Below are 13,800 nucleotides of genomic sequence, written 5' to 3'. Positions count from 1 at the left end.
GGGCCTGAGAGGTCCCCATACAGGCCTGACCGGACTTCTTTTTTAGCTGAGCTTTCGTTAATTAATTCCACCCCACCTTATTAGGTTCAGATGTCCAGTTTTCAACAAAATATCACAAAGCATACAAAGAAACAGGAAGATATGGGGGTAGGCAGGTAGGGAATGTGCAGTGTGTGTCCCACGAGGTGGGAGAGAGGTGGTGTGTTGGAGAAATGGAAAAAGCCCACGTGGTGGCAGAAGGCACAAGGGCAGTGTCCAGAGCTCCATGTCCATCCATCCCCTGGACACTGCTCAGGTATACCCCCTACAGAAAGCTTGTTCTGCACCAAGTGCCCTGGAAGGGCTTTGTATACATTGGCTCATCTAGAGTCACATATAAGAATTCTGAGGCAGACTCTGTATTATCCCTGTTGTTCAGATGAAGAAGTTAAAGCACAGGGAGGTTAAGTAACTTGCCGTAGATCACCCAGCCTGCAGTAACTGATCTAGGATGCGACTGCAGGCAGTACAAGAGCCTATGCTGCTGCCCACCTCTCCCCTCATTTTTCTGAGTCCAGCCCCAGCCCTGGGCCTGGTTCTCGTGCCTGGAGCCCTGTCTGCCTTGCTGTAGACTCTTGGATTCAGGACTCCTCTCCTTTCCTTTCTATGAATGGCTGGGGTGGGGGGATGGGAGATGAGAGCTGGAAGAAGGGCTGGACTGCCTAAAGCTGTTCAGGCCTCAGGCCTCTGGCCCAAGCCCAACCAGGTGGCCTGACCAGCCCCACCCCTCCCTCCCACAGTGTGCCTACCTCCAAGCCAAGAACTGCCAGGTGGAAAGCAAGTACCTGGCGGGGCTGCGGAGGCTGCAGGAGGCCATGGGGGTCGAGGCAGGCGAGTGCTCGGAGCTACTGAGGCAGCTCAGCCAGGAGGCGCTGCAGTGGGAAGCCAGCGAGGCCTCAGCTGACAGCGTTGTGCTGAGCCCCATCAGGTGAGCCCAGAGCAGGGCTGGGTCTTCATGACCTGGGGGCCGCCAGCCACCCTGCTACCAGTTGCTGCTGACCGTGTGTGAGCCCTGCACATGCTTACCTCCTTGTACCTCCAGATTAGTGATCATGTGGTTGAAATGAGCCCCATTTTACAGCTGAGAGGCACCGCAGGCTCAGAGGAGGCAGCCCCTTGCCCAAGGCCACACAGCATATTAGTGCATCTGACGTGGGCCTGCCTCCAGAGTTCTGTTTTTTCCACTTCCCCACGCTGCCTCCCAGGGGTGTTTGTCAGAGATGGGAGGAGGGGAGACAAGCCAGCTGCCTCCTTTGAGCCAAGCCTTTGCTGAGTGCAGTGGACCTGGGCAGATAAATATACAGAAGGGGCTGTGGCTGGGGTCAAAGGTCCCTAGAGGCTGGATGGTCGGTCCAGTGGCCAGAGCCCAGGCTTTGGAGCCAGACTTGGCTTTCTCACTGTGTAACCTTGGACAAGTCACTTTACCTTTCTGAGCCTCATATTCAGCCTCCATAAGATGCGGGCTAAGATCCCTGCTTTGCAGGATCATGAGGATTAAATGAGATAGCACAGGCAGAGCACATAATAGGGGCCAATAAATGTTGACTCTATGAAAGGCCATCTGAATGGGCCCCCAGCTCTCCTGTTTCTGCTTGTTGTTGGTACTTCCGGTTCCCCATCTGTCCTTGGGCTTACTGGCTGTGGAAGTGGGGTTCTGTAATGGCAGTAGAGGACTTCTTGGGCCTAAGGCTTCATGGAGTAATAAGAGGATCCTTTATATTTACACAGAATGAATGAGCAAATATCTTTTCAGCACTTGCCACGTACCAGGCACTGTCTAGCCCCTAGCAATTTACATCAGAGGATCTCATTGGATCTTCATTAGGCAGAGCAAGGAGTTCCTATACCCATTGTACAGAGCAAACTGAGGTTCAGAGCACTGAAGTGACCTGCCCAGAGTTACATGACCAACCTGCAGTGAAGCGCAGGCAGGCTTCCTGCCCAGGGTCCACCCTCTCCCCGCTGCCTCTTATCTGGGGAAGGGCCTTGCAAGGTGTCGCTGACACAGGCTTTTGCTGGCAGCGAGTATGACGAGTACGGCTTCCTGACAGTACCCGACTATGAGGTGGAAGACCTGAGGCTGCTGGCCAAGATCCAGGCGCTGGAAGTGCACTCCCACCACCTGCTGGCCCACGAGGCCGTGGAGCAGCCGTTGCGGGAACGCTGGGCTGCCCTGGGCGAGCTGGCCCCCTCGGCGGAGATCAAGCAGCTGCTGCGGGCAGGCGTGCCCCGCGAGCACCGCCCGCGCGTCTGGAAATGGCTGGTCCGCCTCCGTGTCCAGCACCTGCAGGGCCCCGGCCGCTACCAGGAGCTACTGAGCCGGGGCCAGGCCTGCAAGCACCCCGCCGCACGCCAGATCGAGCTGGACCTGAACCGGACCTTCCCCAGCAACAAGCATTTCACCTGTCCCGCCTCTAGCTTCCCTGACAGGCTCCGCCGGGTATTGCTGGCTTTCTCCTGGCAGAACCCCACCATCGGCTACTGCCAGGGCCTAAACAGGTAAGCCACACAGCCCCCGTGAGGGCACAGCCTCTGCCTTCCAGGGTACCTCTCTGTCTCTCTGGAGCCTCCCAAGAAGCCAGAGAGGTCAACCCAGGAGACTTGGTCCCCACCATATGGATGAGGACAAGCAGGTGAGGACGTGTTCAAGACAGATTTGGGCCAGAGCCCCAGGCTCCTCGTCCTGTGCCCTCTCCTGTGATTTGTCCTCAGGGTGGTGCCACTTCCATAGATAGCACGTGAGCGGGCCCACTGGGGTTGTATAGCCCACAGCCAGCTCACGTATTGCATGACTGCCTGGGTCAGGGATCATTGCTTTAAACAAAATCCACTCAGAGGAGCCCAAGGAAAAGAGAATTTGTAAATGTTACAGAGGAAGCTCCCAAAAGCCAGAAAAAGGAAATAGAACTAGGGACCAGATAGATGGTCTTTGGAAGCCTAGGCAACCGCTCTGTCTAGCGGGGCCATAGCACAGCACAACGCCAGGGGGCGCCATTCATGCCATATTCCAGGGGGACGCTGTCCCCTGAGATTGTGCAGCGCTCTTTGGACTGCGTGGTCTCTGGCCTCTGTCATAATACATGGCTGCTTCCTTCTCTCTCAGCAGACCAGCCTCACTGTCTGTCATTCCTTGGACATTTAGAGCCCATCAGGGCTGTCAGAACAGAGTCCTCAGCCCCTAAGTCAAGCCTTTCAGCAATCCACTTGTCGATACCCTCATGTCTCAGGCCTAAATTCCCAAAGGAAGGAATCTGGCCCAGCCTGGATTAATTTCTACTTCTGGTTCAACAGCAGGAGACAAGGGATGGGAGCTGGGGGTGGAGTGGGGTGACTTGGTAGGGCTGCCCCCGCCAGTACTTTGGAGAACTCTCGTGGCTGCCCCCAGTTATCTCGATAGAGGTGGCATAATCTCAAATATTTCCCAAAGCAAGTTTCGGTTCAACTTTATTTTATTTTATTTCATTTATTTATTTTTTAATACTTTTTTTTATTTTTTTATTTTTTTAACATCTTTATTGGAGTATAATTGCTTTACAATGGTGCGTTAGTTTCTGCTGTACAACAAAGTGAATCAGCTATACATATACATAGATCCCCATATCCCCTCCCTCTTGCGTCTCCCTCCCACGCTCCCTATCCCACGCCTCAACTTAATTTAAACACATATATACTCAAGCAAATTTTACATAAGTCATTTTGCTCTTTTTTTCAGGCAGTGTGTGACATTTACTTAACACAGAATAAATATTCAGTGTCCCTACTCAAATTTGAATGGTTCCCAAGGATAGATATTTTTGATACTTTTTTTCCAGCTTAAGTTGGGTGAAATTGAGCATATACATGTACCATTACTGGGAATTCAGAGTTAAGCCCAAACAGTAATGCCTCTCAGTCTAAGCCTCCTTGGAAAACATGTTCAGATTTCATGCTGCTCTAAACGTCCGCTACAGGAGATATCCATAGAAATTCATTCATTCATTCATTCATTTAACAGCTGAGCAGAAGCCTGCACACTTCTCATCTGTTTGAACATGTTAAAATCCAGAAGGCACAAAACTTTTGAATCCTCTTTTTTTTTTTTTTTTTTTTTTTTTTTCTTTCTTTTTGCGGTATGCAGGCCTCTCACTGTCGTGGCCTCTCCCGTTGCGGAGCACAGGCTCCGGACGCGCAGGCCCAGCAGCCATGGCTCACGGGCCCAGCCGCTCCGCGGCATATGGGATCCTCCCAGACCGGGGCACGAACGCGTATCCCCTGCATCCGCAGGCGGACTCTCAACCACTGCGCCACCAGGGAGGCCCGAATCCTCTTTTTAAGATTAGATTTTTAGGGAGCTAGAAGCTCTGAGACTGTATGAATAATTTGTACATTTCATGCAAAGGTCAGGTAGGAGTTAAGGCGTAATGAGGGCCTCCTGCATGCCAGGTACTTTCATACCTGATGTCATCTAATCCTCAGGAAAACCCTGTGAGGTGGGCGTTGGTGCCCGCCATTGCTAGGTGAGATAAGAGAGGGTCTGAGAAGCTCAGGAACCTGCCTGGGCCTCACCATGCATGGGCTGCTAACCCTGGTCTCCGGACCCCAGACCTGGTTCTTCCTACCATCTGCCCTCACTCAGAATGGGAGCTGTAGCAGAGAGTGTGCTGAGGGCACTCAGAAACCTTTTTTCCTGATCAAATATAACCTTTTTTGAGAGCAGGAATGGAGTTAGCCACATATGGGCTTTGGAGTCTATCTATACTGAAGGAGCAGGGGGAAGATCCCAAAGCAGGAGGGGATCTTAAGGTAAGCCATGTAGAAAGGAAAGAAGCCTCTCGCTGTGTGGAAAGAGGCAGCACCGGAAGTTGCTGAGGGGTATATAGGAACAGCTGAGACCAAAACCAGAGGTATTTCTTACTTCTTTCTTTGAATGCTATAGTTATTGGCATTTAGGCAGGTATTCATACTATTGCTTTAAATAGAAGATTATTTGTAATGGAGCCTGTTTAAATGTGGAGAGTGCATTGTATTCTTTCAAAGGCCCTTCTGCAGCCCCTTTCACTTGTCTGGGTGCTGCCATCTAGTGGCAGCTATTAGAGCTGCACGTGTGGTTTCTGGAGGACAGAACCTGCTTTTATGCAAAAAACCCAGCCTTTTTAGAGGGAGACAGATATCATAGTAATGATTTAATGCTAATTCAGAGCAAAATTTTAAAATCCATTTCTCTCTAAAATATACGTGGAGGGCCTCCCTGGTGGCGCAGTGGTTGAGAGTCAGCCTGCCGATGCAGGGGATACGGGTTCGTGCCCCGGTCTGGGAGGATCCCATATGCCGCGGAGCGGCTGGGCCCGTGAGCCATGGCCGCTGAGCCTGCGCATCCGGAGCCTGTGCCCCGCAACGGGAGAGGCCACAACAGTGAGAGGCCCGCGTACCGCAAAAAAAATAAATAAATAAATAAAAAATAAAAAATAAAATATACGTGGAGCGATTTAAAGTAGTTTTTCCTTTCCCACATCACCCTCCTTTGCAGACCTACTTGGGCCTGAATGTCTTCAGCTGGAGTCTGGCTGTAGCCCTGAGCAATTGCTAGGACCCTAGTGAGTGCCAGCAGCCTCTCATCACTGACCTTTTTTTTTTCATGGGTTTTAAGTGTACAACTCAATGATCTGGAGTAAATTCACAGAGTTGCACAGCCATCACCACAATCCAATTTTAGAACATTTCCATCACCCCTAAAAGACACCTTGTGCCAATTTGCAGTCACTCTCGATTCCCACCCCCAGCCCTGAACAACCACATATCTACTTTCTGTCTCTATGAGTGTGCTTGTCGTGGACATTTCATATACCAGTCATACAGTATGTGGTCATTTGCATCAAGCTTCTTCCACTTAGCATGTTCTTGAGGTTCATTCAGGTTGTAGCATGTGTTTTGTTCTTTTTTTTTTTACCAAGCAGCATTCCATTGCATGGATGTGCCATACTTGGATTATCCACTAACCAGTTGATGGATATTTGGATTGTTTCTACCTTTTGGCTATTATGAATAATGCCATGAACATTCCTGGACAAGTCTTTGTGTGGATGTGGATTTTCCTTTCTCTTGGGTGCATCCTTTTTGACAGAGATTCAATTTCCACTCTCTAAATGCACCATGCACCATAAAGTATGTAAATCTTCTTCTTTTTTTTTTTTTTTTTGGTTATAAGAATGCTGCCACAGATATTCTTGTGTTTGTGCTATTATTTCTGTAGCATTAAAACACACCCAAAAAGTGAAAAAGTCATGAGGAATACACATCTAAAATTTTCACTAGCCCTAACAAATTTCCAAACACCAACAGGTAAGGCCCATAGAGAGGAAGGGGGACCTGCCAAGGAGTCAGGAAAGGGGTGGCCGGTACATGTCAGGGGCGGAAAGCAGAGGCTGGCTGAGGGTGAGGCAGCTTCCCAGATCTGTCCTTCAGGAGTTAAGCCCGAAGACTGAGGCACAGGCCAAGGAACCTCCTTGTGACTGTAAATGAGAACCTATGGCCTGGGCATCCTCAGGGAGACCAGTCTTTGAGAGGCTAAGAGCAATATGATTTGGAATCAGGGCTCATGGAAATAAAAACAAGGTCCTTTGACCTCCTCCACCAGAGGGGTCCTGAGTATCCCACCAAGCATATTGAGAGCATTCCTGGATTCAGAGCTTGTGTCATACCCTTGCCCCCAGTGGCATTATTAGGACTCTCAAAAACAGTGGTGTGGGCTTCCCTGGTGGCGCAGTGGTTAAGAATCCGCCTGCCGATGCAGGGGACACCGGTTCATGCCCCGGTCCAGGAAGATCCCACATGCCGCGGAGTGGCTGGGCCCGAGAGCCATGGCCGCTGGGCCTGCGCGTCCGGAGCCTGTGCTCCGCAACGGGAAAGGCCACAACAGTGAGAGGCCCGCATACCGCAAAAAAAAAAAAAAAAAAAAACAAAAACAGTGGTGTCCATTCCCAAAGGCCCTGGGCCTTGCTTAGGGCCTTCCATGGGTGAAATCTTAGCAGGATTAAACCTCCTTTTCTGACACAAAACTTTATCCTACTGGTTCAGGATTGTGTGCAAAAATTAAAAATAGTATAAATCACCGAACATTATCAACAGGCTCACACATCAAATCACTGACCTTTTAATGTGAGCAGAAATCGAAGCTAATTCTGATACCCACTCTTGGACTGAGAACAGTGGAATGAGGTAGGATAGAGAGAACAGGCTGGACTTTGGGAGTCCTCTGCCACCAACTGATTGTGTGACCTTGAACAAGTCACTGTTGCTCTCTGGGCCTCGATTTTCCTGTCTCTGCAATGACCAGGGATGACCAGCAGAAAGTAGCCGCCTGGAGCCTTACCTTGTGAGTTTCTGAGGCAGCCTCCAGACTCAGTGGGAAAGAGTACCATGATCAATTAGTTATGTCTGCCCTGGGCATAGACAAAGAGAGTGGTGGCTGGTGTATCCCATTTGCTCTCTCTGAGCTAAATAATCTCTGTAGGCCTTCCCACTTTCCCATCTCTGAGAGGCCAAAGCCTACTATTTCCAGGAGACCCGTAACTGTTCTCTCCATCCACTCAGCTAAACTCAGGAGGGTCTGTACAAATACTTCAGCCGGAGTGGAGAGAAATACCTCCCCAATCCACTAGGGAGAGAAAAAGGATTTCTTTTTTTCTTTTCAGAAACGCTGTTTATTAAAAAAAAAAAGTGTAAACCTCAGAAGATGTTGGAGGTCATGAATCCAACCTAGTAAGAGCCCAGAGAAGCATGAATATCTAGACAATGAAATGTGCTCTTTAAGTCCATTGAGAGTGTGAGGCTGCCCCGTGCTGAAAGCCGTACCCCCCTAAGGGTGTTCAGCAGGTGCACCGTGCACAGCCCCACTAGGCAGCCGTGTATTAGTCACATGGGGCTTTGTTAACATGAGATTTCTAAGAGGCTTTGTTAAGATATGTATATCATAAGCCTCTAAAAGGGGGCTAGAGTATGCAGTGTTCGCCAACATCTTTGAATATGGGACCATGTGCTCACCTAGCATCTTGAGAGACCAGTACATTTTGGGAAATGTATTCTTGGATTCACCCTGGACAAGACCTGCCAGGGAAGGTGGAGGAAGGAGAGAAAACAGTGCTTCTTCCAGGCAGACATCCCTGCTCAGTACTGTGGGTTGTCTTCTTTCTTATCCACGATCTCATTAGAGCCTCATGATAACTTTAGGGGAGAGGGGAAGCAAAGGAGAAAAAGAATTCTGAGTATTGAGCACCTGGTACATGCCAGACAGTGAGCAAGATGCTGTATGTCTGTCTTCTCAATGCCTCACAGCCCTGGGAGGTGGATACTGTTAACCCCACTTGACAGGTCATAAAAGTGAGGCTCAGAGAGGTTAGCACACTTGCCAAGGTCTCAAAGCCCATGAATATTAAGATGAGGATAGCTAACCTTTATAAAGCATGCTCACTACGTGTTAAGCACTGTGCTGGACCTTTAACATGTATTTACTCTGTTCATCCTTACAACAGTCCTGTGACTATTATGAGGCTGAAGCTCAGAGAAGTTAAGTAACTTGCCCACGGTCACCCAGCAAGGAAGCAACAAGACTCCAGGGGCCCTGCTCTAAGATGATCCCAGTTGCTCTGGAAATCCCCTAGGTAGTCCTCCTCGAAAGCATGTTCATCTTGCCCCAGTTTCCGGGAACACCAGCCTGGTTAGAGAGTGGGGTTGGGCAGGACATCCCCGAGGGAGTCACCCCTGCCATGGGCTGCCTGGTTGTGACTTCTTTGGGTCACTCCAGGCCTCCTTCCCTCCCACTCCAGACTGGCGGCCATCGCTCTGCTGGTCCTGGAGGAGGAGGAGAGTGCCTTCTGGTGTCTGGTGGCCATTGTGGAGACCATCATGCCAGCTGATTACTACAGCAAGACGCTCTTGGCATCCCAGGTGAGCAGGGCAGGGAGGGGACTTGGGGGCCATGCAGGTTGGTGCCCCTGAATTGTTCCTACAAGTCAGTGAATCTTGGAAAAGTCAGGAATCTCTCAGGCCTCCATTTCTCCCTCTGTACAGTGGGCCAATAACCCTTCTCTGGGACTGCTGCAATGTTCCAGTCAGCTGATGGCCTTGAGAGTTGCTGGGACCCTGCCCACGTGACAGACTGTTGTTATTCCAGTGGGGACATTACATCATTAGAAACAGTGGATATCCTATGGAGGGGAGGAGGAGAAAATCTAGTGTCACTAGATTTTGACGGGTGTTTGCCAGTCAAGAATTTCAAAACAGAGGTCAGGTAGGGTGGAAGTTGGGACTGGGAGGGTGGGAGGTGACAGTGACGCTTCACATACACGCATCATCACCTCCTGAGAGATACAGCTGCCTCCATCATCATGACCCCCTCCACTGCCCTCTGAGCACAGAGCAGCCCTGGAGTCAGGTGGAGCTGGGTTCAGAGCCAGCCCTTCAGAAACCAGCCGTGTGGCCTTGGCAAGTGGCATCACTTCTGTAAACCTCAGGCTTGCCTGCTTTTGAATGGAAGTAACACTACTTACTGGGCTTGTTGAGAGGTGTAAATGCGAAACCATTTCAGACCTCCCACCTCCACCCTCCAGCCTCTCCCTCCTGGCCTCTTGCCCCATTCTTGCTGTATCAGTGCATCTGCTTTATGGAGAGCTGCTACCCAGGGGGAACCGTCTCACTCCCCCCCAAAACCTACCAAGCCATTACCTGCCCACCCATCCTGTCCTCCTTTCCTACTGCGAGCACCCAACACTGTTTCCTCCTTCTGGGATGCCCACCTGGGTGGAGGGGTAAGGAGAGAGATCAGGGATGAAGATCAAGACTTAGGAGTCATCAGGAAATAGGTGGCGAATCAGGTAGGGATTGTGCTTTGCTGTGTGGCAGGGAGGCCCAACTTAATAGTGGCTTAAATGGGGGGTTATTTTTCTCAGATAATGAGAAAGCTGAATGCTCCTTCCAGCTAACTGCTCTGCCATGTGACTTTCATCCTCCTGCTCATCACCTCGTGGTCACAAGATGGCTGCACCATCTCTGGCACTGTGGCCATGGTCTAGGCTGAAAGAAGCAGAGGGTGAAAGACAGGCACCGGCTCCCTTTCAGACAGCTTTCCCGACCCAGCAACTTCTGCTTACATCTTACTGGTCAGAATTGTGTCACATGGCACCTCTAGTTGCAAGGCAGGCTGGGAAGTACACAAATATTTCACTTTACAAATATTTTATTTTCACTTTTTTTTTTCACTTTTTAACATCTCTGGAATTGAGGTGTGTTGTATAACCAATATACTATGGTGTTTTTGTTTTGAGTACAGAAAATTTCAAATGTACAAAAAAATAGAGAAAGTGTAATGAACCTCCATGTATCCATTACCTAGTTTCAATAATTATCAACACAGGGTGGCCAGTACTGTTTTCACCTATACTCACACCCACTCCTCCTACTCCGATGACCTTGAAGTAAATCTCAGACATCATATCAGTTCATCCGTACATCCTTCAGTAGGTTCAAGTGGCATCTTAGATTCAGTGAGTTACCCTAGGTTTTGAGCTGGACTCTTGGCCTGCACAGCAGACCTGGAGTTCAGGGCAGGGAAGGAAGGGAGAGGGTGTTGGCCACAGCAAGAGCTAAGTCTGGAAGAAAACTTAAATGGAGGGAGAGGGCTGAGAAACCCGCAGTTGCAAGAAAGAAAGAGCAAGATGAGCCTAAAACGAGCTTGTCACAGAAGTGGGGGCAGCCACGGAACAACCGTGTCCTGGGGCAGGGAAGGAGCCAGTGTGGTCAGTGACCAACCGGGTCCAGTGAAACAAGGACAGAGGCATGATGTGACCACACTAAGAGGTCATTAGCAGCTATCACCCAGCAGCATCGCCCCCTGAGGTCAGGTGTGGCTCCCCCAACACCGGCCCCCAGGACCTTGCCCTGAGCATCTTGTGCATCAGGCCCAAAACAGGTGTAGGGAAATGGCCGTGGTGTCAGCCGATAAAGCCTGGGGGACAAAGGAGCCAAAACTCCACTGGCCAAGAACTTAGAGTCCACAGAGACCTCTGCATCAAAGCTCCAACCTGGAAGGCTGCTCGCCATTGGAGCGACCTGTCTCCCGCCAGGCTGGGCTCTAGCTCCTCCGGGCGCTCTGTGCCCCCAGATGGGGCAGGACCCACTGGGAGCAGCCCAGGGCCGTGTGTGGACCAGCCGGGTGTGCCGGGGTGGACCGGGCAGAGGCAGCCAGCCCCCTCCGCAGGGCAGCAGCTGACAGGCCCTCTCTCGGCTTGCAGGTGGACCAGCGAGTGCTGCAGGACCTCCTCTCGGAGAAGCTGCCCAAACTGATGGCCCACCTGGGGCAGCGCCGTGTGGACCTGTCCTTCGTCACCTTCAACTGGCTCCTCGTAGTCTTCGCAGACAGTCTCATCAGCAACATCCTTCTCCAGGTCTGGGACGCCTTCCTCTACGAGGGCACCAAGGTAGGGCACTGCGGGGGGGTGGGGGGTGCGGCTGAGCAGGAGGGTCCTGGGCAAGTCCCTGCATCCTCTGGGTCTCGATTCTTCCCCTGGACAGTGGGAGGACAGAGCCCACCTGTCAGGGCCATGGAGGACCTCTCCTGGGAACGTGGCTTTGTAAACTCAAGTACTTTGCACCCCTGAGGGGAAGTGGTGCTTCTGCCTCTGAAGATACATCCTTAAGTTGGGGGGATTCCCTTTCCCTGGAGAGGAGGCACGTGCATGACCAGGAGGCGCATCGCTATTCTGTCCGTTGCCCCTCAATCACCTGCCGTCTCTTCCTTCTGTTTGGACTGAGCCCCAGATTGGAAGGCTGGCACTTGGATCTGGTCCCAGCTCTGCCCCTCACCTCGCAAGGAGACCCTGGGCAGGCCCTCCCCTGACCTCCGCCCAGTTTCCCCGAGGTGGCTGACCTCACAGTTCACCAAGCACCTTCGGATCTGTCTCCATTCGATTCCTACTGGAGCCCCATGTAAAGACAGTGTTACCCGCCATTAGGTCCAACAGGGGCAATGCCTGGCCCAGGGTCCCAGGACAGTCCCCATCCCCAGATTCCAAGCTGTGCTCCCCCGTGGGGTTTCCAGTCTACCCCCCCTCGGCATTGCCCCGCACGTTTCCTCCAGGCCTTCAACCTCTGCGGCCTGTCCAGGGCCTTCCACGGCGCCTGGGGGCGTGGGTTCTGCTCCTGCTGGGGACTCCCTGCCCTGGCTCCCTGTGCCCGCCCTCAGCCCCCACTTTACCCCCCAGGTGGTGTTCCGCTATGCCTTGGCCATCTTCAAGTACAACGAGGAGGAGATCCTGAGGCTGCAGGATGGCCTGGAGATCTACCAGTACCTGCGCTTCTTCACCAGGACCATTTGCGACAGCCGGTGAGAACGCACTCCTGGGCCACCCTGCCCCTCCACCGTGCCCACCCCACATGCATCCCCCCGGGACACAGAGCAGAGAGGGGGCTGGTGTTTCCAAAGGTAGGTTCATTAGCGATTGTGATCCTCCGTTGCAGCTTAGAAATCTTCAGGGACGTTCCAGTGCCTCGGGGTCTGTCTGCCCCCTTAACACAGCATGCAGGGCCTCCATGCTGTTTCATTTCTTGCCCACCTTCTCTTGCCCCCAACACCCATGCCCTATCATCCTGCCAAACAGAATTATTTGAGTTCCTAGGACAACCTCCATCTCTGGGCTTCTGGCCTTGCAGGTTCTTCTACTTAGAGTGCCTCCTTGCCACTTCCACCACCACCTCTTTGCCTGGCCTACCTGTACTCATTCTTCAAAACTCAGCTCACTGTCCCCTCCTCCATGAAGCCTTCCCTGACCAACTTTTCCTTTCTGGGTTAGAGGTCCCACAGTGCTAAGCTTCCTCTTGCCTCAGTACCTGTCAATTTGGGTGGAAATTGTCTTCTTTTTTTTTTTTTTTTTGCGGTACACAGGCCTCTCACTGCTGTGGCCTCTCCCACTGCGGAGCACAGGCTCCGGACGTGCAGGCCCAGCGGCCGTGGCCCACGGGCCCAGCCGCCCCACGGCATGCGGGATCCTCCCGGACCAGGGCACGAACCCGCGTCCCCTGCATCGGCAGGCGGACCCCCAACCACTGTGCCACCAGGGAAGCCCCTGTCTTCTTATTTACTGTTTCCTCCCTGGAAGGGGCCTCAGCTGCGTGAGCAGAATGAATGCAGGGGTGCCTGGGACACCCGGTGACTGTGGCTGTGCTCTCCCCCCAGGAAGCTGATGAACATCGCCTTCAACGACATGAACCCCTTTCCTATGAAGCAGCTACGCCAGCTGCGGATGGCCCACCGGGAGCGGCTGGAGGCTGAGCTGCACGAGCTGGAGCAGCTCAAGGCCGAGTACTTGGAGACCCGGGCAGCCCAGGGCCCTGCAGTGCCCGAGGGTTGCACCAGCGAGGATGAGGGAGAGGCGGAGCCCTGACATGGCTACCTGCCCTCCCCAAAGCCCTTTCTCGCCCTTGGCTGTCAGACCCACGGGGGACAGCCATGGAGCAGTGGTCTAGGCCCCACTGAGCCCCATCACCATGTGACCCTGGGTGAGTCCCTTCCCCTCTCTGGGACTCAGTCTCCCCATTGGAACATTGGCTCCTGAAACCATTGGTTGGGTTATCGCCTCATGAGCACGCACCCAGGATACACCCCTTCTCACTTCCTCTGCAGAGCATTTTAGCACCCAGACAAGCAAGAGTGCTGTCTTTATAGGGTAACCTTGAACATTCTCTAAGTTTTGTCTGTGTATGACAGTGTAAATATTGAAAATAGTTCACAAG

The 13,800-nt window shown here is 52.2% G+C and overlaps 1 protein-coding gene across 4 annotated transcripts in view; it reads left to right on the top strand.

The window, feature by feature from the left end:
* The window catches only part of TBC1D2 (TBC1 domain family member 2), a 43,752-nt gene extending 29,952 nt beyond the window's left edge, over positions 1–13,800 (top strand). For 3 of the 4 annotated variants that reach the window (XM_081238247.1, XM_081238249.1, XM_081238248.1), the window contains 6 exons: positions 780–967; positions 2,062–2,538; positions 8,841–8,961; positions 11,304–11,489; positions 12,273–12,394; positions 13,244–13,800. In XM_081238247.1, the coding sequence (XP_081094373.1) occupies positions 780–967; positions 2,062–2,538; positions 8,841–8,961; positions 11,304–11,489; positions 12,273–12,394; positions 13,244–13,451 (1,302 nt within the window). In that variant the 3' untranslated portion in view covers positions 13,452–13,800. The remainder of the gene's footprint in view (positions 1–779; positions 968–2,061; positions 2,539–8,840; positions 8,962–11,303; positions 11,490–12,272; positions 12,395–13,243) is intronic. The other variant, XM_081238250.1, reaches the window with a different exon arrangement.

Source organism: Mesoplodon bidens (genome assembly GCF_964165515.1).
Source record: "Mesoplodon bidens genome assembly, chromosome: 6".
Lineage (NCBI taxonomy): Eukaryota > Metazoa > Chordata > Mammalia > Artiodactyla > Ziphiidae > Mesoplodon > Mesoplodon bidens.
This window is presented reverse-complemented; position numbering and strand designations above follow the sequence as displayed.